The sequence below is a fragment of the Notothenia rossii genome, assembly GCF_949606895.1.
Source record: "Notothenia rossii genome assembly, chromosome: 9".
NCBI lineage: Eukaryota > Metazoa > Chordata > Actinopteri > Perciformes > Nototheniidae > Notothenia > Notothenia rossii.
In genome coordinates, this window is record NC_136907.1 from 8,459,930 (window position 1) to 8,484,621 (window position 24,692).

The window sequence follows — 24,692 nt, forward strand, 5'->3', positions numbered from 1 at the left end:
CCTCACTGAGCTCTGACACTTTGTCCTCTGCAGAGACAGACTGGCGTCCAGGCAGCAAAGACGGAGCCATCACACCAACTTCTGCATGCAAACAACAACTGGTTTCAACTTTTCTGTTCGCCAAGATACACTTTTTAAGGAGCAAGAGTAGCAGTTCATAAAAGCATTCATCACAGAACGCTTAAGTCAAGCTTTATCATTTGCTTGAATTTAAATTGTAACCACAATTAATCTGAACTCTTTATTTACATATTTTGAGATATTCACAAAATATAGATTCTAATATAGAGTGGTTTACTTTTTGACATCCCTCCTGTGTGTATAAAAACAAGTATTTCTGAAATGTTGAAGAGTTGTTTTTTTAAGAATGTTTTAACGTCGCAAGATACATTCATATTTCAGTCTACTTTAGCTATAACACTCAATCTTTTTTAACCCTTAGATGCATAAGTGGTTTTCTTGAAGTATCTTTGTAATTAAAAAATGTTATCATTTCATATTCCAGCTATTCCTCAAAAAACATGTTTTGGATATCATGCCATTCACATTTTAAATTTAATACATTTTAAGAAATTGTAGTTTCTGTATTTCTACCCCAAGCTTCCATAAAAATGACCAGCATGCATTTTATATGGATCCTACGGGAACCTTTGATTCTTATCACCTGTTGCTGTCAGGAATACATTCACTGTAGACCACACAGACTGCATCACAAGTGACACCTCTCAGGAGGGTTATTTTACACAGCAAGATCTCATACCTGTTAGTATAATAATAATAATAATAATAATAATAATAATAATAATACATTATATTTTTATAGGGCTTTTCAAGGACTCAAAATCGCTTTAAAATATAAGGGAAGGTTAGGGTGGGGGGTATAGGACTATCAAACTTGATCAACCGGCATGGATTGATGGGGTGGGCTATGAGTAGACAAGAGGAGAAGAGATGAGTTTTGAAAAGGGACTGGAATACTGTGAGGGTCTCAGAATAGTGGAGATCTTTGGGACAATATGTTCAAAACGGTTTTTTTCAAAATGTAAAAAAAATGTCTAAAATAGAGAAAAATTAAATATAAAATATTTCTAGTGTGAACCAAAATATAATAAATGACATAAAAACCAATATTATTCTAACACGGGTCCTTTTTGACCCACTTATGGAAGAGTGTAGGGTCCAGTCCCTCGTGCATCTAAGGGTTAAATAAAGTTCTGAAATGTAATCTCCCGGCTACAAAACAGGTGAAATAAAGGAAGACTGGAGGTTTGGTGGATGGGTTAAAGGTTGAGTGGGTGGGGTCAGAGTGGACAGACCTGTACTTGCTGAGGCAGGAGAGTCAACAGGCACAGAAGAGGCAGCAGAAAGAGGAGCGGTGGAGTCTGCACTGACCATGAAACCTAACGGAGCGGAGAACTGGGCGGGACCAGCCTCCAGAAGACGAGACAACATCGGGGCACCTGCCATGCAAGCATTCACAGAGAATGGAGGCTTTGAGCAAAATGTATGAGCAAACAGCTTGGACCGGGCTACACTGCCTACCTGTACCTGTGTGTGGCTCTCAATGTGATGTGTACCCAAACATAGCAGCTGCAGTGGCAACACTATGCAAATCCTATCCTTTTACATTGAGTTTGAGAATGTACACCACTAATAGAATGTTTCATTGAATTTCATTTGTGTTTTAATTGCCGGAAAAAAATAAAGAAGCTTTTGCGCAATTACATAAAAAAAATTGCTGGTATGATGTCAGTATGTTAAGTTTATTTGTTTATAGTGTCGTGGACAGTCCCCATTAATCAACTGTCACAAAAAACAGCTTTAGCCAACATTGCTCATTTCCAGCTGTTGTCCAAATGATAATAGACACCTTTGAAATCACAATGCATCAACCGCATTAGTTATAAAGAAAGGATGAAAGACAAGTAAATAGCGGCTTCTACACTGAACAAAAATATAAACGCAACACTTTTGTTTTTGCTCCCATTTTTCATGAGATGAACTCAAAGATCTAAAACATTTTCTACATACACAAAATAACCATTTCTCTCAAATATTGTTCACAAATCTGAAAAGATCTGTGATAGTGAGCACTTCTCCTTTGCCGAGATAATCCATCCCACCTCACAGGTGTGGCATATCAAGATGCTGATTAGACAGCATGATTATTGCACAGGTGTGCCTTAGGCTGGCCACAATAAAAGGCCACTCTGAAACGTGCAGTTTTGCTTTATTGGGGGGGTCTGGGGGGGTCCGAAAACCAGTCAGGTTTAACCCTAACCCTAACATGTCACCCATTGAGCATGTTTGGGATGCTCTGGATCGGCGTATACGACAGCGTGTTCCAGTTCTTGCCAATATCCAGCAACTTTGCACAGCCACTGAAGAGGAGTGGACCAACATTCCACAGGCCACAATCAACAACCTCATCAACTCTATGCCAAGGAGATGTTGCACTGCGTGAGACAAATGGTGGTCACACCAGATACTGACTGGTTTTCGGACCCCCCCAGACCCCCCCAATAAAGCAAAACTGCACGTTTTATTGTGGCCAGCCTAAGGCACACCTGTGCAATAATCATGCTGTCTAATCAGCATCTTGATATGCCACACCTGTGAGGTGGGATGGATTATCTGGGCGAAGGAGAAGTGCTCACTATCACAGATTTTTTCAGATTTGTGAACAATATTTGAGAGAAATGGTTATTTTGTGTGTATAGAAAATGTTTTAGATCTTTGAGTTCATCTCACGAAAAATGGGAGCAAAAACAAAAGTGTTGCGTTTATATTTTTGTTCAGTGTAGTAAAAAAGCTAATGTGTGGTGTGTTAACATGGAAGCCCAAATAAATAAAAAGAAGGATGTTTAACACCTAAAGTAGGCAGTATAGCCCGGGATGTAAGACAATAGGAGGACTTCTTAACCCCTGTGTTGTGTTCAAAAGCTGTTACCGTTCATGTTGCTCGCGGGTCAATTTTGACCCATGATTTATTTAAGTCCAAAACACAAACAAAAAACGACTATCATCCAATATTGTTTTAACTACATCATAACTAACTTATTATGCATTCATAACCGTACAATCCTGTTGTCATTTAATGTTATGGCCCAAAACACATTACACAGCACACGTGCATGTGTGTGTTCAGGTTCAAGTGTTAGTGTACATGTTCTTTGAGAAAGGTTGAGTTCCCGTGGGGGGAGGGGTGCAGAGGGAGGGGAGACCAGGTGCATGTTGCGAAAAATTATTGTTACAGTGGATGAAGGGGGTGGGGGAGGGGCGTCTAAAGTCAAAGAGGAATCTTGATTGGGCCAAATTTGAGCCTGAATGACCCACAACAATTCTGCTGGGTCAAATGATATACCAAATGATACTCAGACTTGGCTAAAATGGTCAAAATCAGTTTTGTAGTGTTTATAGAGCTGTTGTGGAGGATATCATGAAGCCTTAAAAAAAACTAGAGCGTAGTTATTATATCATTTGAACTTGAAACGGGTCAGGGGAGACCCGAACACAACATAAGGGTTCATATAAAGCTAACGTATGTTAAAAAAAGGGTTTTTGGTTCTACTTAATATTGTCTTGATTGTAATTGACTTATTTCAGTCACTTTGTAAGATGTTTGTTTGACTTTGCCCTGCAGTTCCTCTTTATCAGTGTTAATAAAATCACAAATAAACACAGCCTCTGTACCTGTAGCTTGAGAGATAGGTTGACTAGCCGGAGCCTGCTGCAAGTCGTGTGTTCCCGTCAGATTTCCAGCATCACCATCCCCAATCTGGGATATAAACGCAGACATGCATGTCAAACATTTTGCTAGTTTTCCTGTACATAAAGTATTATTATTTATGTTACTGCCTGCAATTAAAAAACAAACTCACACAGAATAATGTATGTTAAAGTAGGTTTTATATACAGTAGATCATATATTTATACACAGATATAAAGCCAAATGCCTTTATGAAATTTCTATAATTTGACTATAAAAAGGAAGGTACAAAAGGAATGTTTCAAGGTAAAGATCTAGTCAAATATAAACTTCTTCTGACATGTCGGGATTTCAAGAGAGGAAATAAGAGAGTAGGCTTCATACAAATGGACATTTTAAAAAATGCCCTACCTCTGATACGACAAAAGGCTTGACAAAACAAAAAAAAGTACTTTTACTATTGAACTTCACACAAACAATGATTAAATCAGATGCAAAAAAAAGTAGTGATGTTTTATCCGTCAAATAATACATTTTATTTCCATCAAGACAACATCTGAACGCCATTCAAAAGGAGAGCAGTTAAATGAAGACGGTTGTAAGAAATGCAACCAATGAAACTCGGAAGTAAAAGAGAAAGGACAATAGATTTTCCCAGATTAAGAAGGTGTCATAAAATCCAACCCATTACAATGCAAAACATATGCAAAAATTACTAAAATCTTTATACAATCAGCAAAAAAAACACCACAGCAACCAAAACCAGAACACATAATGGCAAAAATGTATTCATTAATACTTGCTGAATGCAAACAATCCTTTGAAAAATGAGATGAAGATGGGAGCCGTAAAAAAAAAAAAAAAAAAAAAAAAAGACCGTTAATTACAAAGCTTGGCAATGTTGGTTTAATACTGGTTTAGTAAGTCCCATCCACATACCAGTCTGGAATTTGTGGCCAAGATACTGCCTTTCTTCAGTAACTCGGACAGGAGTGGAGATGGTGGGGGTGTAGTTTTCTGGACCAGGGCCTTCTTTTGGGTGGGGTCGTCCAGAAATGACCCAAGGCTGATGTCCTCATTATCGGGTCCACAAGTCTCAGCAATTGTCATTAATCTGGAAGATCCTGAAGCCTAGAGAGAGGGAAACTAGATGTCACATTTACATACCAATTGAGGAATGCTTTTAATTGTTCAACTCTGATAATGTGTCTTTGATGGAAGGAAGCTTTCTGAAATATAGTTGTATTTTAATGATGTCCATAGCACAAGGTTACTGGCTTTTCCAATAACAAAAACAGATTAAATAATTCAGCAAATCTAAACATGTAGGTAGGCGCAACCCAGCTTGAATATATTATATTCCTTTTTATTCCATTTCTATGTAAATACTGTTATTTTTTTTATATTTTTCTAGTTCTCTATCTGGGTTTTACTTTCATGTATGCACCATGACATCAAGTCAAATTCCTCGTACGTGTCAACCTACCTGGTAATAAAACTGATTCTGAATTTAAAGATACAAACACCAGCGTTTTTATGTTCCCTGCAGGATTATTAAAAAGTAGGAACGACCTGAAATGTTTTAACCTTTAGTGACTTACATTTTTTGTTGATCCAAGATCTAGGGTGGAGCACTCAAACGCGTCACCTGGGGAGAACTCCTGGCTCGGGGAGCTGCAACCTGAGGGCGGGTGCATGGTGACGGCGGGCAATCGCTTTGGTGTGTTCTTTGCCACCTGTCTGTCTGGAAGAGGGAGGGGCAGATCTTATCAGTCAATACAAAAACTGATGTTCAAATGCTTTTTTTTTCCCACAGTTAAAATATGCCAAGACTACCCAACTGATCTAAAGTTGTTAGTGCAGAACTTGACTATTGGTCAGACTGATATGCAATTTGGTACAGATATCTGTTTTTAAAAGTGTTTGGTTCCTGACTTTGGAAACTCTCTAGCACCTCAAATGTTTCACTTGATAAAAAATACTAATGCTCCCAAATTCCCATCTGCCTACTGTGAGATATATACTTTGAGTTATGATGCTTACATACTACATGCACAATGTATTTTGTCACACTAACATGCTAACGTTAGCATGTTATGAGTTTACCAAGTTAATAACAAACACATTATGTACCCCTAAAAGTGAATGAAATACCTTGATAAGCAGCATTTGTGTTTTTTCTTTTCAAATCTGCTTCCTCTTCCTCCAGTTTCTGCTTCCTGACAGATGCACAAAAGATAATTGATTTAGCTTGTTAGTGTAATTTCAAAACAGATGTGCGGTTTCAGTGAATACAGGACAATAAGAAAGTGTGTTGCTTCTTACTGCAGAATTTCTTCCCATAACTCTTGTAGTTTGGAATCTAGGTGTCCTGTTTTAACCAGTTCAGCCTCTCTCTTCAGCTTCCTGTGAAAAAAGCACCATTTTAACCAATCTCATTGACGCCAATTATCATGCAGCAACTCTCTTTCACAACGATGTGTTTCTGTGCTTTAAGGATTTTGTACCTGTGCTTCTCCTGTGTTTCCTTTATCAACTTTTTAAGTGCATCAATCCTGTCAGCTGTCAGTCTGCGTACTATAACGTCCTCCACTGTCTCCACCACTTCACCTCTCTCACCACGCTTACGCCTGAAGGTAACAAATGCAGTATTAGTCAAAGACATTATTTTCTGTCAATGCATCGGTCAAACAGTATAGAGCTATGTCATTAATCCTAGCTTGCAGGTCTACAAAAGCATGCTAGAGGGAAAAGTAAGTTATGCACTAACTTTGGGGCCTCTGTTGATTCCAGGAGCTCAGAGTACTTTGAGGCACAGTGCTGTGAAGAGACCAAGGAGCATAAAGAGACAGGACAAAATGTAATGTGGCAGATTATTTGCATTTACTGCAATTTGGTCACTGTGCTCCGAATTTTTCACACCTTTTGAGAGAACCAGTCAGGTGGGCGCCCGGGTTCTGCAAATGGTTTGATGGCTCGACTGACAGACACCCTGTTGTGGTGGAGACATTTTGTAAGACAGTCAAGATGAAAAGCACACCAAACACTAGCCTATAGAAAAGGCTACTTATTATTTCTGTCCCAGTTTATTGCAGTATCAGTAAAAAAAAAATGTGGACAATATGCCCGTCTATTACAGGTAGAAAGCTAAACAACTACATGCTTAGCTATAGTAAATTCATTTAATATGCATTGTCTATGGACTATGAAAGCACAATAACCACAATCATAAGGACAAGGGGCAACAATGATAACGACAGAGCCTCTCGTATTGACAATATCTAATCTGTAAGGTCATTTCCATTAAAATAAGGAACGTTTAAATTAAGGGAGGCTGTGGCTGAGTGGGTAGTGTGCTGGACTTCGAATCAGGGAATAGCAAGTTTGAGTCCCACTGCAGTCAGCACAAAGCGTTGTGTCCCCGGGCAAGACAATTCACCCCAAATTGCTCCTGTGGGGATTGTCCACAGTACTGAATGTATGTAAGTCGCTTTGGATAAAAGTGTCTAACAAATTACATGTAATGTAATGTAATGATTACTGAACCCTTAAGATATACATATACAGCCTTTCATGTTTTGTACGTTATTTGAAGGCCGTCTCCGAAACACTTTTTACACCGTGTAACTACGGTTTCCCCTGTGTTGCTATATCATAGACCACTAGTTCTCAAACGTTTCTACTAACAACCACTCAAAATGTCTGCACACTTTGTAAAAGCCATAGGTAAAAATATGGTATTTTATTCAGATTTTCTTTACTCCAGAATCATGTGGCTACTCCAATAAATGAATGTCATAGTGCATTAACACACAGCAAGGATTATCATCATTGGCACCAGTTTTTAGATCTTCGTGGCAAAAATTGATTAGTACCAGTTCTGGTCTCCACTCTTCATGACAGATGTGGCCAAACACAGCTTCTCCCTCACTGACCATGGCTCGGATGGTTCAATGACTAGCAGCTTGTGTTCTGCAGAGAAAAAGGAAAAAAACTTGTTATAGTTCATATTCAACTGATTGTCTGCAGTCTTTTCAGGCCTGGTATGAACACCATTATTGTTCTTTTGAGCTTGGCTTCATTGTCTCATGATACCAACATGCCCAGCAATTGACACACACAACTGCGTGGAAATAGCCCGCAAAAAGCATGTCGTTTACACTGTTGGTGTTAACAGGACCGACCATTAGTGTAAACAAAGCTGTCAACAGTGTAATGGCAGACATTAATCAGCTTTCCCTGCAGAGAGCGGAGGCTGGAGTACAGGAAGTCAGTGGAGATAGCATCAACAGACCGACACTCACCGCTAGCGGATAGCATGACATCTGCTAGGCATGCTGCTATTTACCAACGTTACTCACTTCCAACCCCGTTTGCCATCTTCCTGTCATCCCGACATCCCATACATCTCGGTAGATCGAAGCCCAGCAGTAAATAAAACAATGGCGAGACCCGACAACGATATACATCAGACGATGGACGTTAACATCAATGACTGTTATCGGTGTTGAGCCTTTGAAGGGTTTTCTGTCTAGCTAGCAGCACGCTGAATCACCGCTGTCTGTGTCTGAGCTGTTAGTTACTGAAAGATTAACCATGAATCTAACATGCTAGGCTTTAATGTAAAGACTCCTAACGCATAAGTCTAAGCTATATCAGAAACAGTCTGAAGAGAACATGAAGCTTACTGTAGTCACTAATGTGTTTTATCCATAGACTGTATTTTTTCATTGTAATGTTAGCTAGCACTGCTGGTACACGCCCACCTCATGATGGTTCAACACTGGGTGGGTGCTTCTCTGAACCTCAGCTAGCTACATCAGTCCTATTTTACTATTATTTCAAGCTGCCTCTTTTACAAATATGATATCAAAAGCCCTTTATATCCTTATCTATAATGTAGGGAGGATGTGATGCCACTTAAGTGATAAAATAGTGTGTGTATTATTGTTTAGTTTACAAATTAATTGCTGTGCAGGTAGCCTAATATATTGACATAGCAAATTGCACGTAGGCTACTATGCAAATCTATATGGAAGACTTAAAGGCTGAATAAGGAAATAAAATGAAATCCACTACACATTTGTAGTAAAATAATAATAATAATAATAATAATAAACAAGGTTACTGAGTCCAGGTGAAATTAAGTTTTTGTCTTTAAAAACAAAAGGAAATGATTTTATCTGACTTTTCCAGGCTATATTACAAAAATAAATCGAGGCTGTCAATACAGCAGGAACAAGACTAGAAAGACTGGTTTGCTACCAGTATGCCTAAGGTGGAGCAAAAATAAACAGCAACAAGGGCTCTATATTGAAAATAATAGATTGGGTTAGCTGTAGTGTCAATACGAAATATGTGCAATTGCCACCTTTACAGTTTTATGACACTGGGACACAGATCTCTTAAAAGAAAAACATGTTATGGGCTATTTTAATGCACCAAAACATGTTGCAAAAACATGTGGTTGTCTCAGTTGGCCAAATCCTGCACATTGCTGACTCTTTTTTATGACCTGCTGTATAGGCTCCTGTTCTTCTCTATGTTGAAATTACAGCTTTACCTGGTGAGTTTTTGCAAAATGGTTTACACAAGAGGGTATATATAGTCTTCAGACAAAATATAAACTTTCCAAAAACAGATGTTCTTTAAATGTTTACTTGAAAATAGGAGTTGGTCAAAACAGTAAGTGGTAATGGGATATATACAGACACTCTTCTCTCCCCTTTGGTTTCATTGATCTTATCCTGAAGCGTCTGTCATAAATTAACAACATATATGAGGAGAAATTCTGGTTGGCTTGCGTAGCTAACAGTATTACGTTTTTACAAAGCAGGACCAAATAATCGGTACATCCCCTGCTTGGATTATGCAACATCACACTGTGCAAATAATCTTTTTGGCCCTTGGCAATGGTGTCAGAGGTTGGTAAATTCAAGCAACATCTCTTTCTTCTCATATGGTCCAGTAGGCTATCATCCACTGTGAGAGACCAATTACTACAGGGAAACAAATGTTAATGAGGCACTTGACATTTAGCTCCCTAGCACTTTGCCCCCTGCTGATGTGTGGAATAACTGTCAGCTCTATGGGGGAAAATGAATGCCTCGTAGAGGAAAGGCATGAGACAAATAATTCTGCTGTCTGAGAGTAGTCACATTTTGACATAAACTGAATAATTTACCTCGAAAATGTTGGGTTTTCTTAACCAGGACTCTGAGGTATATTCAACATTGTAAGGACTTCTAATTCTGGTGATAATTTGAAAATTTTAAAGTAAAATGCTGGACACGTCATATACATTGCACCTTTAAAGATTGTTTATGTCAAGCTTAATAGGAAACTCTTCAAACACCAAAATAACTGTGACATGTGAGTCAGTACTGTTTTACTGTAAATCTGCACAATGCTTACCTTGTCAGAGAAAATTGCAGGTGTGTTCCAAGGGGCACTGCTCACCCTGAGGTCAGACTAAACTTATATTTATGTTTATGACATCTCTAGACTCCCACTATGTATTGTAACACTGAATTGTGCCATATTCCAAAGTACTTCAGGTTTGATGTTTGCCTTAGAATTGACTTAAACATTTAAAAATCAATTAAACACATGAAAACAACCCAATTCCCTTAAGGGCTTTCCCATTCAGTCTAATGCCTTAAGTAAGTTGTTTTTCTTTTCATTTTTTTATAATAAATATTAGCTATTTAAATCGTATCCATGTTAAGGCAGTTTAAATGTTCCATCCCACAACAAAAGCTACTCTGTCATCTCAGGTAAGCGAGTGATAGAGACTCTAGAGATGAAGGTCACGCCACATGTTGCCTTTAACTGCTGCACTGAGCCCATCCTGGGGGCAGAACAACAGTAATGTGAAGGAGGGAAGCTGTTGAAGCCTTCCTCCCCATCTTTGCCATTAATCTCACTCCATGTGTTACTGTTAGTTCCTGCGGAGGACCCCCATCAAAGACAAGCGGATTTCTGTCCCAGCGCTTACTCTTTTTCTGTCTTTCGGTGAGTGATGTTGTCCTTGCTTGGTATTATAATAATAGAAAATATCTTGAAAAGTCTTGTACAGAGTTATGGGAAAAACACCATATATGTCTGCATACCTCTGCATGTGTGCTGCTCTAACAAACAAAATTCACAAGAATGAATTGTATTATTAAACAAATTGTAAGTACATTTAACGCTCAGAGAGTAATTGTTTTGGTCCTGGATGCTTTTAATTTCTTTATTTGTAATCGGTGCAACAAAAGTGATATCTTCCATCAGTCTATGGCAGCACCTGAGCAACGCATAAGAAGCAGATTAATAGCACAAATAACTACTTTTTTAGATCTACAGTGCGTTAAACCTGAAAGCAACAAGTTAATGTGAATGTCAGGTGTATTTACATTCTCAGTTAGTGGATGCCCTCCCCTCGGGAAGCTGTTCTGCCTCCCCCCCCCCATGCCCTCCTCCCTTGAGACCCTCCCTTTGCCACTTGCAGCTGAGACCCAGGGAGCAGAATTAACGAGCAAATTGAAACAGACTCTATCCATGGCACACCTTCATCACGTAGTCACAAATATGTCAAAGCACTTTGAAGTGTTATATTTAAAAAAAAAACTGGTGATGCAAACTTTTATTTCTCGTGTGATAACTCAACATTTTTTTGGTTTGCAACAGGTTGGATAAGTTTATTGGGAAAGGTGCAGGATGTCCAACAACATGGCCAAGATTGCAGATGCTAGAAAGACGGTCGAACAACTGAAACTGGAGGTCAACATAGAGAGGATGATGGTGAGTCCGCACATTGTAGAAGTACACACAGCCAATGATAAAAGATTAGAAATAGCTTTGAATTGTTAAAAAAAACTTGTTCGACAGATATAACTTTACCAATATTAAATTCCAATCATTAAACTCCACTCTCAGTTGTATTATTTTTGAATGATGCAAAAATAATGGTGTCTTTTAAGTGTGGTTTAAATTCAAATCGAATAAATGAATTCAAAATATATTTTTATCCTCTCTTCTCGTCTACTTTTTTCAACACAAACACACTAACCCAACCTTTCTGTACAGATATCCAAAGCAGCAGCTGATCTGATGGCATATTGTGATGCTCATGCCAAAGAAGACCCCCTGGTGACTCCATTAGCTTCTGCTGAGAACCCGTTCCGAGAAAAGAAAATATTCTGTACTATACTATAAGCTCCACATGTGCAGGGAACATGTCTAAAATGTAGTGTACATTATTTAAATGTAGCAATTCAAGTTAAGCTTTAATGATTCGTTTTTTTCCGTTTCGTAATTAAAGTAGAATTTTGTTGAGTCATCTGATGAATGATCATTTTAACAAGATAATGACGGCAATAAACTTTTGTCATGAGTGGGTGCAAAGTACATTTTAGCAGGCTAACACCCCTGCCTCTCCATCTGCACACAGATTGTAGCTGAGTTTATGTATTAACTAAACTATGGATTAGTTCTGGCATACCTGTTTTAGACTGACGCATGTTAAAGAAATAAATGACACAATTTGTTCTTAACATATTTGATTTTGTGTTTATTTGCTGCATCATATTTGATCTATGAGCTCATACCTAAATATACAACATGATCTTTAGCTTGTGTTTTTCTGTCTGAATGTCACAGCAGTTTCCCTGGAGGATGTCTCTTGCTGACAGAAACTTATGCAAATGTGGGGTGGGGCTATGTGATGTCAACACAGGTTAGAGTGCTGACCACAGGTGCACACACTTTACACTAGAGTGATCTCACTCTAATCAAACAGCTGCCACGACTCAAAGATTTGCAGAGCCTTTTTCTGGCATTTTGGGCAGGAAATAAGGTTTGTTCATTCTGTTGGATATTTTTTTTACATGTATTTTTACTTTGAGTAATTAGGGACTGTTATCAATGAGTGGAAGACAATAGAGTGAAGACTACAGATATGATATTTGAGGTAATTGTATATATTTTTTTCAGTCTCACATACATTTTATTGGCTGCAGAAAATATCTGTAAGAATTTAGAAAGTGTAAAAGGAAGGGAGACATATGTCATGTGAATTTGCATCTGGTTGAACATTGAACATTGAAAAACACAAGTGTGGATCTGGAAATACAAGTTTGAATACTTCTGTGTATTATGAGACTGTTCTGAGCCCATAGAACAGGGCAGGCCAAAAAAAACTTGTCAAACTAAACATGCTACACACACTGATGCCAATTGACATGGCAACAAGAGCAAGTCAACTTTAAAAGCCTTGATTCAGCCACAAACACAACAAAACGTGATTATTCTACAAAAGTGTGTCTCAGTTTTCATTCACAGTAATTATATTAAATGCACACTCAGCTTTTACATTGTTTAAATCAACTAGAGTGATAGTGAGTGTGATCAATTTTGATTCAAATAAGGTTACGTTTTTCCAAAAACTTCATTTAAAAAAACACACTGTTACATTTGAATATGTTTTTTGAAAGACAAATGAGCGGCTCTCCTCTGGATCAAAGGGCATATTCTATACGCTGAGTATAGAATAGTATATGAGCTTTGCCGATTTAGAATGTATTAATATTAATATCACATGAAATTCACAAGTAATGTTTTACAAGTGATGGTTTGCACTGTATTCATTGATCTGTTATACAAATATATAATGCAATGTACTTTCAATCTACCACGTAGTGATCTTATGTCATCAGCTGCACTTCCTCGTCCCCTTTCCACTGCAATGATTGTATAAACAACATAAAATGACGCTAAAGGTTTGGACTTTGATCTCTAAATTGGGATTGCACAAAGAAAAAAGAGCTTTTAGCTAAATAATCAATTGTGTTTTCATCAAATATATCCAATTGATAACTAAGATGTATTTTTCTTCTGTTTCCAGGCCTAACAATGGCCAACTTTGGAGGACATGCCATTCCCGGCTCTTTTTTCCTGCTCCTTGGCTTCTGGCTAACGGTGAAATACATTCTCCAACACTACTGGAGGACAAGTCAGCCCAAAGGAAGACAGATTATGCCCCCTTTCTCTAAACGGATGCACTACTTGGAGGGAGGATGTCTAATATTTGGTGCATTTGTAGGTCAGTTTTTCTGTCAATCATCTGTACACTTCAAACAATCTAAAGGTGTTCTTGACCCGTCTCTTTGACCTGTCCCAGGTATTATGGTTGAACAGTTTGTGGTGGACGGTCCACATGCTCACCTCTACGACACAGCGAACCAGTCATGGGTCAAGCTGATGAACTGGCAGCATGGCACAATGTATCTGTTCTTTGGGATCTCTGGAATAGCAATTGTCGCCAGGACTGCATCCAAACTGGTGCCGGTTGGTGTTGACCACCTTTCTCTGTCATTGGCTCTTTTTGTTGAAGGTAAGCTAGGTTATAGTGTGATATTTTCCTACTAATTTCCCGCTTGCTTGTACTGTATTTAAGTAACATTTGACTCTCCAAATTTAGTTAAATTTCACGCTTGCTTGTACTGTATTTAAGTAACATTTGACTCTCCAAATGTAGTTCAATTTCACGCTTGCTTGTACTGTATTTAAATAACATTTGACTCTCCCATATCATCCAGGATTTCTGTTCTACTACCACGTGCACATGCGCCCCCCTCTGGACGCTCACATCCACACCCTGCTGCTCGTTGCTGTCTTTATTGGATCTGCCTGCTTCATGGTGGAGGTGTTCATAAAAGACAACATTGTTTTGGAGCTGTTCGGGGCATGCATGTTCATCCTGCAGGGCTCATGGTTCTACCAGGTGATTAGCGACATGATAAACTTATAATGTTGTGATGTGTTGGCCACAGTGTGAATATACCCATTACCCTTTCTTAGGCTTTCAGAGGCACTACCAAGTGGTACCACACAGTGACAAAGTACTCAATACATTGTACTTAATAGTGAAACAAGGAAGACTAAAGCAGGTTTTCTTTAAATCTCATTCTATTGATGCACTGAAAACAGTTTGATACAGTCTCAAATAGCTAGAACATGTGTCATTGACACACTGGGCAATGGTTTAAAGATAGATGTATATTTTTTACTTTTCTTTTTACAAAGCTAGAAATGTTTAAATCAAGTCTGAGGACCTTACACATAACCGAAGTATCCCTGTCTCTTTCACATACAGTAGTAACAGTTTATCAATTTCATTCTGGTATCAGATTGATACTCTGATGTCTGCCGATGAATCGGTATAATTAAGGACTGAAAAAAGTTGTATCCGTGCATTCCCATTTACTAAAACTTTTATAGAAGAAATTGTGGTATTTCATATTCGAGACAAGATTTGAAACATTTCTGTACACTTTTCAGAGCAGAATTAGTTTTCTCCAGGTCTATTTATGGAGACTTCAATTGTAAGAGATTTGTCTTCTATCACACTGTTTCCTTTTCTGACATGATGTCTTTTTTTTGTAAATGCCTATTAATTCAACTGATGTTTTTATTATGCATCACAGGCTACTTGATCTAACTATTTGTCATTTCAGATTGGGTTTGTACTTTACCCATTGAGGGGGCCGGAGTGGGACTTGAAGATGCACGGCAACATCATGTTCATCACAATGTGCTTCTGCTGGCATTTAGCTGTGGCCCTTCTTTTAGTCGCTTGCACCTCTTCTTTCGTTTGGTTGTAAGTATCACATTATCCTTTTACCTGTACAAGTTTTAGAAGTGAAACTTTCGAGGGTAAGTCAACGGTAGCAAACTAAACAACTATGGAAAAGCAGCAGTAATGAGTTTGTCGGCCTGTCAATGCAGAGACAATCAGCCAAAACAAAAGATGGAGGTTATACTTGTTGCCTTTTTATAATCAGTCTCTTAAAGTCGTTTTCAGTGATACTAGCCTGGAGCAAAGGTTGCTTAATTTTTACATAAAGACCGTTGCCAGTGATAAAAAAAAAAAAAAACTGAGATTTTATTAATTTTGAAATCCAAACAAACCTCCTGTTTCGGGGCTTTTACGCGAACTGATACTGTATATCAACATATTTAAGAATCGTCTCTTTCAATTTCTTCAGTAGAGAATTTTGGGTTAAATCTTCTGATCTCTGAACCTGCACTTTAAGGAACCCTGTGAAGTTCTTATAGTGAGTCAACATGGTTTTATTTACAGTCAACATTCAACTTCTCATAATGCACGGCATCATTAAGACTGGGTAAAAGGTGTGTGTAACATGCTTAGGCCTTCAAGATTAGCAGTTGCTTTTAAACCTGATTTGTTCACATGAGGTTTTCCTTTTCCTTTTAATTGTGCTATACTACATTCACAGCCCTGTTTATCACATTACCATCTTTGTACACGATTGTGCTTTCTTGTGGACACGCTGGTAGAACAGGGGATGCAAACATACAATCTAAAATGGATCTGCAGCAGCAATAGTGGTCAAAAGGATGATTTTGGTTGTGGTCTTCCAAGTACATTTTGGAAATGTAGAAGAAACCGCTTGTAAAAACAGTTGAAATGAATATATCAACACTATTGTTAACTTTGAATATGCTGCAAATGTGTGTTTCTATGTTTGTTACGTCTTATTTTTCTTTTCCCAACAGCACAGTGAAGCGATTCTCAGGAAAGGGACGAGACATTGAGATTGGAATGCGAAATACATCCTCGAAAACGAGCTCCCAGAAAGCTTTGCTTGAAGAGTCTGATGAAGAGTGAATGCATGGTTATGAGTCTTTAACTATACTAGATTTCATTTTAAATGTTGATGTTGCATGAGACCGAGTCTGCTGTTTTGTACAAAGTCAATTCTGTATATGATATGATCTGTTGAAGTTCCCTTTAAAAACAGAAAAGTACAAGTTACAGAAATTATAAACTTGGGTGTATGGCTCAAGGGTATGGCCATAGCTATCAAAAGAAATGCACACCTGATAGGAGAACAAATAGTGTATTCAGACAAAAATCAACAAGTCACAACATTCAAATAAATCAGACAGATTTCCACTCACTTCACATTTGAAAATATTGCTGTATAAGAGTACAGAGTAGGCCGGCCTGCCTGAGGGAGACACCCGCAACACCTCCAAGGGACCTGAACAAATAATTACATAATAATACAATAAAATGCAAATAATTAATAATTATTATTATTATTAAATAAAGGGGACACCCCTCACCTCCGAGGGACAAAAGCTCATGTGATCCACTGGTTCAAAATCAATCCTGCCTGTTTAAACTGCTGTATAGCTCAGTGGTTAAAGCATGGAGCATAACCAGATCGTTGTGAGAAGAGGGTTCAGATCCCCACTCTGGTAGAACATGTTGGGCTGTATATTAAAAACAATTGTGTCTGGCTCTAAAACATAATTGTATTTAAAAACAGTTGCTTAAAATATTCACTATAATTAAGTGCTGATAATGAGACTAACTTTGTGTTTAGACTTCCTTTCATGAGACTTAAAATATATTTTACTTTGAAACTCTACATCAGAATGAATATTTGGGGTGGCATGTTGTCACCCTGAAGCTAAATGAGTCTTTAATTATGGACAGTTTTTTATTTATTCTTATCTAAAAATAGAGAGACGATAGCTATTATATGAGACTTCAAAGATCTTTTATTTTGAAACTGTACATCGGAATGGACAATAGTCAGATGAACATAGAGGGGCGATAGCTCATATATGAGCAACTCTGCATCAGAATGACCTGATATTCTCTGAGTGAATATTTGGGGTGGCCTTTGAAATTAGTCTTTGATTATGGACAGCTTTTGTATTCATTCTTGTCTAAAAAGGTTTTATTTTATTTGTATTATTGGTGTTTATTGTCCAAACATTACACATGATAAGAAAGTCTGCATATTTTTACGGCTGGATGCCTCATTGATTCTTTGCTAATACATTTAGCAAGTACTCGACGACGACACATCACATACATCTCCAAAAGTGTTAGAGGACGTCATTAGATACTTAATTTTAAGAACACTTCATTTCTTTTCTTTTTTTTCAAATAGTTTTGACACAAAGATACTTTTACATAAATGAACATGATGATATATTTTTGGGGTTTCTTTTTTGCACTTTTTAATAAACTCAAAATCATACAAATACTCAAACTAGATCCCTTTATTTTTCAATGATACACATTTTTTAATTGAGATTCAAAACCACAACACCTCCTGCTGGCTGGTCTATTTTAAACCATTCCTCCATTTCCATCCTGTTATAGCTTCCTCAATAAGGTAGGGTTCAGGGTGGACACATAGAAATAACATATTCCAGTCACATTTGATAAAACCAATACCATTTTCCATGTTATATTTAATTATATCCTTTATCCTGGCTAAGTAAACCCAATGATTCCTTTTTTAAATATTGTAATTTCCTATTATGAGGAATTTGATTGTTCGAGGACAATCATAACAAGTTTTGAATAGAGACCATTAACTTCTTAAAAAGAAAAGACTCCTTGTTCCCCATTAACCCCCCTTCCTCCTTTTGGGAGTTGCTTGAGATTGTTTATTCACATGTATACTAAAACATTGGTTTACAAAACATTATATAATATTCTAGATTTCTGTGATATTGTATAATTAGTGTCCTGCATTTAATTACCTTTGAGGAACAGGGACAGTGGAGCTCTTTGTAAGGGCATTTACTAACATTGCACTATAACAGCCAATGGAGGAGAGACTTTAAGACAAAAGTTGATCTGAATCACTTCACATAACTGAAACTTTTAAACGGCAAATCATATCGCACTGCTAAACTCTATCAAAACACATACATTTTGAAAGCATTAGCAGTGTCACAGTCAGGCCATTTTGAGCTTTTGGATGCATGCAAGGTGACCTATCATGCAAAATGCAATTTTGTATGAATATGTGTCCCCGGTGTTCCAGGGAACTCACCAAGTGTCAGAAAACACAACCCTCTCTATTTTCCTCCATACCCAAATCTCTAAAAAAAGGGCTGCAACGGATCTGATACAGACTGATCCAGATTTGAACACTTCTATGACGTCACAGAAGTGGCGCTACGGCTATTGGGCCAACTCCACCAATCAGGAGGAGACAGCCACGGACATTGCCGTTCCAAAGCGCTGGAGACGCTGTAGTACATATGTCAGGCCTGTAGATGGTGCTGTTCTCACAGAATCAGCCCATAAAAAGACAGTCTTAAATTGAGCGAAATGAGGAATGGCTAAAATGCATGATCTGTTTGGTATTTTGAGAAATAAAAAGTATAAATAAGCCTTATATAGGTATGGTCCTACACTATATTATTCAAATATAGCACGATAGGTCCACTCTAACATCCGTTTTTTATATCCTATGTATGCTACCATTTTGATCCAATTCAAAATGTTGATATTTCATATTTTAAAAATATGATTTTCCGGTAGAACCTGTTTGCATACAACTACCTACTTTATTTTCCAATAATATTGAACTTCAATAGCACAATCAACCACAGCAATAAAAACAAAATAAGAATAATATGTAACCTGCATTGTCCATTAAAACTGAGATCAACAGCCCTTGAGGTAAAACACTGAAAAGTAGATGACTAAAGTAAAAAGTGCTTATTAGGTTTTGGCGGATATGGCTCAGGTAAGAATAGCAGTCCTGTCGTTGTGATCTTCAGAAAGACCCTCCTCCTCCTCTGAGTACACAGGCTCTGGCTTTGTTACCTCTTCGGCAGCATTCACTCCTATTATTGCAACCACTCTGAAACACAGAAAAAAAAGCGTGATTAGAGGCAGAAAAGAATGGGATTCATCAACTTACTACGAATTAAAACTACACTTTCTTCTCAACTTAGCTTTTCTCTGTACATCCGCATCCACTTGCCTGAGTTAGAGACACTTTCAACAATTGTTTTCACCTGCCAAAGTCAGGGTGTGAAGCCCATGTTGTCCTTGGCTGTACGTCTGAGTTTGCTGAACCAGTGGCTGTGTTATTCTATAACTACTCAGCCATGTAACAGAAGGAACAGTGCACGTGACAGACAGAGCACTCGAGGAGTTTTATGTTTCACGCTCCTAAACTGACTCAGCAGCAGCAGCACTATTATGCCAACTCAGTGTCACAAAACAAATGTAAGAACTCAGGGTACCTCAGATCTTTAAGAACTTGATTTATATACGATAAGACAGCATGAATCTCAGATATCTATATTACTATGTGAAATGGGAAACAGTTCAATAAGGGAAGTTGAATGTTGCAAGAATGAGGAACCAATTTCTTTGCGGGTGCCTAAATCAGGGATGGCATGTCTCTTTTTTGTAGTCAAGCAAAACAGGCAGTGAGTGACTCAGCACAAAATAGGTCATTTGTAATGTAACTCAATCCACACACAGTACAGCTCTAATGCTCTATGCACAGCATAAAGTGTACTGCTCTGTTATTATGTTGGGTAGAATGCTCTCTGACAACCATTTTGAAGTATGGTTGTATGCTTCAATCATGAAACTGTATTTGCTCTTTGTAGTAAAACTAGCAAAAGTAGGATATTTAATGTGACTTTGTTTGATTTGGCAATATGTACTTACCCTAAAATAAACAGAGGGATAGCACAGAGTACTGCAGCCAACATGAAGACGAAGCCAGGGTACCATGCCACCGTAGCAGCATAGATGCTGTTGAAGACTGCGCCCGATATGTTGTTAGTTAAACTCTCCAGGAAGGAAAGACAGGCAAACAGGGCTCCTGCAAAAACACACCGCGGAGAGAAGAGAAGTGATAAGGTGACAAAAGACACGACATTTCTGAAATCACACTTTAGCTCCAAAATTCTGTTCGCCTTTAAGGAACAGAAAGTCGGAGTGTTATGTTTTGGAGTGTATTTTTGAAGTTGCTTGAACAAGCAACTCTTCAATGGACTCTGACTCTACAAACAAAAACTCAGGCACGCTTCTGTGGCTCTTGCAAAAGCCCTGATTCTACTCACCTTGCTCAGACTTTGAGACGATCTTGGATAACATGGAACGAATAACAGGGAAAGGCATGATAGACAGAAACATTGGCACCCACACTGTGAAAGAAAAATAAGAAAAATACTCTCGGTTAAACATCATAATGCAGAGACTTTACTGTAACCAAATGCTAAAATACAAACTTCTCTAATTAAGGTCAATTCATATTTCACTGTGGTTAAATATTTCTACACCTTGTAAAGCTGGTGTGAAAGGCAGATTCTGTTGACTGTAATGTCAATGCAAATTTTTACATGCAAAAACTAAACAAGGTGAAGGTTTTAAACCTTGTCAACAGCTGACAGTCAAGGCTTTGGTGATGTTTTTTCAAGCTAAACAGCACATTAAAAACGATTACACATTATTGGTTTGCGCAGAATAGTTGTTACAGAATTTCGTCTCACCTATATACATCATGAAGGTGGTCTTGGTAAAGGCCAACAGGACCATGCCTGATTCGACAGACAGGATCCCCATCAGGATGATGAGCAGTTGTGGCACTCCACAGTACGTGAACGCAGACACTCCCAAAAAACTGGTCAGGAACACAGACATGGACAGAGCTGAGCCGTAGCCAATCATAATCTCTGTCCAGCACAGTGGCTGATTCAGCTCATATAGTGTCATCAAGGAGAGACCACCCACGTAGGCGAAGGAGAAGCTGGTGAAAATGAGTATCAGGAGGACCAAGAGAGTTCTACTCCTGCTGCTGGCCCCTGCAAACATGTGGTAGATACCGTAGATCAGCTGTTTCACCGCGGAGCCCTGAGGAGACCCATCTAGGAGAATGGCATCAGTGGGAGCCTTTTTCACAGTCTCCTCAAGGATGAAAATGGCATAGAGTAGGATAAAACACTGAACCAACGCAGAGGTTAGGAATGGCCAATTAAAGCCTGCAGCTTTCAGAAAGTAGCCTGTTGATATCGAGGCCACCCCCGACAACAGGCCAATCATCATGTCCACTCCAGCCATGCGCAGGGTTTTGCGACTACCATCCTCACACAAGTCCGCTATGTAGGCGAAACAGCCCCCCAGAAATGTGCCCAAGCCGCCAAACAGAGAGCTGAGAATCGATGAGCCAATGAGGAAGTAAATGTTGAGCTCGAAGTAGGATACCGCCAGGAAGGACAAGGTGTAGAGCAACGTGCCAATCAAAGGCGTGATGATTGTGATCTTGCGTCCTCCCCGGTCGCTGTAGGCCACAAGCATGAGGGTGACCACCAAGGAGGGGACTGCAGAGAAGAGATTTGTGTAGAGGGAGAAGAGAGATGCCTGCCTCTGTACCTCCTGAAAACACAGAAAAGAGAGAGCATGGTTGTGTCTGAAATGTATGGGCTGAGTCTGAACTGTGTGCATTTCAATTTGATGACAGTAAGTGACAATGAAATGTCATGAAACCAACTCAGACTGATTTCAGCATCATGTGAGGTTCTCTTATTAAGGACCAAAAGGAACAAAGCTATCTACAGTGCAACAGGTGCAGGAAGGGCTTTTCAAGAAAATACAAACAGGCTTTTCCAGAACAGTGTTCGCTCTCACTTCTCTGGTTTCATTCTTACTCTATAAATACACCATCATTAATGCTTTTTTCAAGTACTTTTGCAGTATATCTTAGCTGCAAATGGATGACTGATTATGTGCTCTGGAAGGACTATGATGATTTAATAAGATTGTCACTTTAGTCACAGGTTTCCATGTCATATCACTTTATGGCACAGTAGCTGAATCAGTTGTTTTTACCTGAATTGTTTTGCAAGATCTGAAAGGTTTATAGGAAAAGCTATGCAGTGTCGTGACAGTAAGGGTCCAACACAGAAAGGGATAAGAACGGCAGTTTTTGGGAGAATTGACTATTGCAAATATGGATAGAGATACATTGTGGTAGCTTTATGAAGCCTGACTTGTTTTTTTGCAAGGAAGACATTTCTTTCATCAATATGCAGAAACCCTTACACAACAATGTTTGAGTAAGCATCACATGCCTTACAATGTAGGAGGTGGAAAACACATGTAAAGGTTGTGTATACATAAATGCAATATCCAGTACTTGTTACACTGAAAATGTAACATTGGTGGATGCTGGGAATGTTAATATAAGTGGATTCTTTTTTAGTGTTTCTTAAGTGGAACGAAAGAAAAAACTGTATTTATAATTGAGAATGTCATTTTTATCTTGAGTGGCATGCACCTGTGTTACGTTCAGTTATTAGTGTGTTACTGACCTCATGAAAGCTGGAATGGTTGCTGCCGGCGCTGCTGTTTTCTGCACATCTGGAGGCATTGGCAGAGACGGGATAGCTTGTGTTTGTCAGCTCCTGCCAGAGCCTCCGGTAAACATATTGCTGCACAAGAGGATAGATGAGAAAACTGGAGAAAGCGTACAGTGCAACAATAGGCTCCACCAGGAAAAGACCCTTCATTTTGAGGAGCACCAATATTCCCTGGAAAAGAAATCAAGAGAACACATTTAGAGATAAACATACACACAGATAATAAGGTAACAAATACTGGTTGACTGTGCATGTCTAAGCAGATCATGTGAACCGTATGACCATATTTCTAAAACAGTTCTAAAGTATAAATGACATATTGATTTTTTATTCTGTTGTCATTTTTATATTAAAGTACAGTGTGCTTTGCAAGCACATGAGTTAAGTCCCCTTAAAATAGTACGTAACTAATTGATTCAAGTCATAAGACTACGTGGAACTTGAAGTATTGTAGTAGCCTACATGTTATATTTGTTATTCTATGTTTGCTTTTTCATAACTATCGATACGAACGTTTTCTCTACATGTATCAACACAACATTATCTGAACGTTTGAATCGTTAACTAGAATATTGGAAGATAACCCTGTATTGCACAGTTTGTTCCCGTGAAACAGCGAAATGTGCAGTGCTAGGTCAACACACAATAGAAGACAACAACAGTTTAGCCTTTAACTTATTTACGTCTAATGTGATGACAAGAAGAAGCAGTTTAAATCTCACCTTTTGGATAGGCGCCTGGTTTATATTTTAATCTATCAATTAACACTTGCAAAACATTCTGTTTACGAGGTCAGTCAGAGCTCTTGTTTTATACAGAAGAGTACGGCGTTGTTATGAAACGCGTAAGTCCCGCCCCTCACCACATATGATTGGACAGTACTCTTTCGGGACTGCGTTCATACGATCGGTAAACCTGTCAGTCGTGAGCCAAACCGTGCAGGAACATTTCCGATTTCCTGTAACGGGCATTTTATTCAATATTAACCATTTCTAACATGTATTTAAATAGCCCTAAGGAACTTTCAGTTGATTCAACTTGGAACATTTGTAATTGACTTAAATGCGCCCTTCGACTTTTTTACGGTACAGTTTCACTTGGTATTACGGTAACGTGAGGTAGGCGTGCTTTGCGTCGGAATGTACCATTTTCGCCAAGACACCGGGAAGGATTCTGTTGTGACAGCGTAATAACAACCCGGCGGGGGTAGACGGTAAGACCAAATCCTCAGCCTTTTCCTTATGTTATTTAAATCCAACGCAGAATTCTAAAATAAAAAAACCGAAATTAAAATATATACACAGGCATACTTAAATCACGGAGTCGCTCATATGTGTGTGTGAGTAAATGTCAGCCTATCCTCCCGGACGTACAGGTAGTACCATCTTTAACATCGTCAGCTAGCGAATCATAGCAACCCCTGTGATTAATGTAGCTAACTTAGCTAACGTTACCAGCTAGCGGTTGGTAGGTAAAAGACAGCTCTCTTGGTTTATCAATCTCGCTTTCTTAATTGGTCTGCGCGTCAGTGTTAAAGCTAGCAGGAGGGTAAACGTTAGCGTTAGCTTAACCTGCTGCATTTGCTTTTTTAAAGTCGTGACTGTCCGTGTCGGGATGGATGATGTCCACCGGCCTAACGTTTACAGTGTTAGTGCTGATCATAATCTCCAGCTACGAGCGAAATTCATTTAAAAAGATTAGTTAGTCATATGTTTGGGCTTTGGCGATATTTGATTGTACGTTAGGCTTCTGGTTGTGTAATGGCAGTTCTGAATCA

The 24,692-nt window shown here is 38.6% G+C and overlaps 5 protein-coding genes across 22 annotated transcripts in view; 3 read left to right on the forward strand and 2 right to left on the reverse strand.

The window, feature by feature from the left end:
• LOC307018436 (bromodomain-containing protein 8-like) overlaps positions 1 to 8,499 on the reverse strand; it is a gene marked incomplete at its 3' end in the record, with an annotated part of 9,341 nt that extends 842 nt beyond the window's left edge. Inside the window, exons 1-12 of the mRNA XM_079648671.1 lie at positions 8,071 to 8,499; positions 7,585 to 7,681; positions 6,632 to 6,701; positions 6,480 to 6,529; positions 6,217 to 6,339; positions 6,035 to 6,115; positions 5,864 to 5,928; positions 5,311 to 5,453; positions 4,649 to 4,840; positions 3,694 to 3,778; positions 1,317 to 1,460; positions 7 to 81 (exon numbers count right to left, since the gene is read on the reverse strand). Coding sequence (XP_079504797.1) covers positions 7 to 81; positions 1,317 to 1,460; positions 3,694 to 3,778; positions 4,649 to 4,840; positions 5,311 to 5,453; positions 5,864 to 5,928; positions 6,035 to 6,115; positions 6,217 to 6,339; positions 6,480 to 6,529; positions 6,632 to 6,701; positions 7,585 to 7,681; positions 8,071 to 8,113 — 1,168 coding nt within the window. The 5' untranslated portion in view covers positions 8,114 to 8,499. The remainder of the gene's footprint in view (positions 1 to 6; positions 82 to 1,316; positions 1,461 to 3,693; positions 3,779 to 4,648; positions 4,841 to 5,310; positions 5,454 to 5,863; positions 5,929 to 6,034; positions 6,116 to 6,216; positions 6,340 to 6,479; positions 6,530 to 6,631; positions 6,702 to 7,584; positions 7,682 to 8,070) is intronic.
• A 2,092-nt stretch (positions 8,500 to 10,591) lies between these two features.
• Positions 10,592 to 12,157, forward strand: gng8 (guanine nucleotide binding protein (G protein), gamma 8). The gene is made up of 3 exons (XM_079649257.1): positions 10,592 to 10,723; positions 11,381 to 11,494; positions 11,780 to 12,157. The coding sequence occupies exons 2-3, from the start codon at positions 11,411 to 11,413 to the stop codon at positions 11,906 to 11,908; spliced, it is 213 nt and encodes a 70-aa protein (XP_079505383.1). The 5' UTR covers positions 10,592 to 10,723; positions 11,381 to 11,410; the 3' UTR covers positions 11,909 to 12,157.
• A 239-nt stretch (positions 12,158 to 12,396) lies between these two features.
• tmem45b (transmembrane protein 45B) lies at positions 12,397 to 17,784 on the forward strand. 4 transcript variants are annotated; one of them, XM_079652292.1, is made up of 6 exons: positions 12,397 to 12,548; positions 13,596 to 13,793; positions 13,872 to 14,084; positions 14,290 to 14,474; positions 15,208 to 15,350; positions 16,271 to 17,784. In XM_079652292.1, the coding sequence occupies exons 2-6, from the start codon at positions 13,604 to 13,606 to the stop codon at positions 16,380 to 16,382; spliced, it is 843 nt and encodes a 280-aa protein (XP_079508418.1). In that variant the 5' UTR covers positions 12,397 to 12,548; positions 13,596 to 13,603; the 3' UTR covers positions 16,383 to 17,784. The 4 variants fall into 4 exon arrangements, with proteins under 4 accessions (XP_079508418.1, XP_079508419.1, XP_079508420.1 ...); XM_079652293.1 differs by having other exon boundaries at positions 12,519 to 12,662; XM_079652294.1 differs by lacking the exon at positions 12,397 to 12,548 and adding an exon at positions 13,389 to 13,470.
• On the reverse strand, positions 17,780 to 23,770 carry LOC307020756 (lysosomal proton-coupled steroid conjugate and bile acid symporter SLC46A3). The gene is made up of 6 exons (XM_079652291.1): positions 23,638 to 23,770; positions 22,868 to 23,086; positions 21,050 to 21,932; positions 20,621 to 20,704; positions 20,223 to 20,379; positions 17,780 to 19,398 (listed from the first exon to the last, which is right to left on the reverse strand). The coding sequence occupies exons 2-6, from the start codon at positions 23,063 to 23,065 to the stop codon at positions 19,278 to 19,280; spliced, it is 1,443 nt and encodes a 480-aa protein (XP_079508417.1). The 5' UTR covers positions 23,066 to 23,086; positions 23,638 to 23,770; the 3' UTR covers positions 17,780 to 19,277.
• An 86-nt stretch (positions 23,771 to 23,856) lies between these two features.
• synj1 (synaptojanin 1) overlaps positions 23,857 to 24,692 on the forward strand; it is a 35,160-nt gene continuing 34,324 nt past the window's right edge. For 7 of the 15 annotated variants that reach the window (XM_079647832.1, XM_079647834.1, XM_079647833.1 and 4 more), the window contains exon 1: positions 23,861 to 24,128. The gene's annotated coding sequence lies outside the window, so the exon portion shown is untranslated. Of the gene's footprint in view, positions 24,129 to 24,255; positions 24,387 to 24,692 lie in introns of those variants that run through there. The other 8 variants (XM_079647820.1, XM_079647831.1, XM_079647830.1 and 5 more) reach the window with 6 other exon arrangements.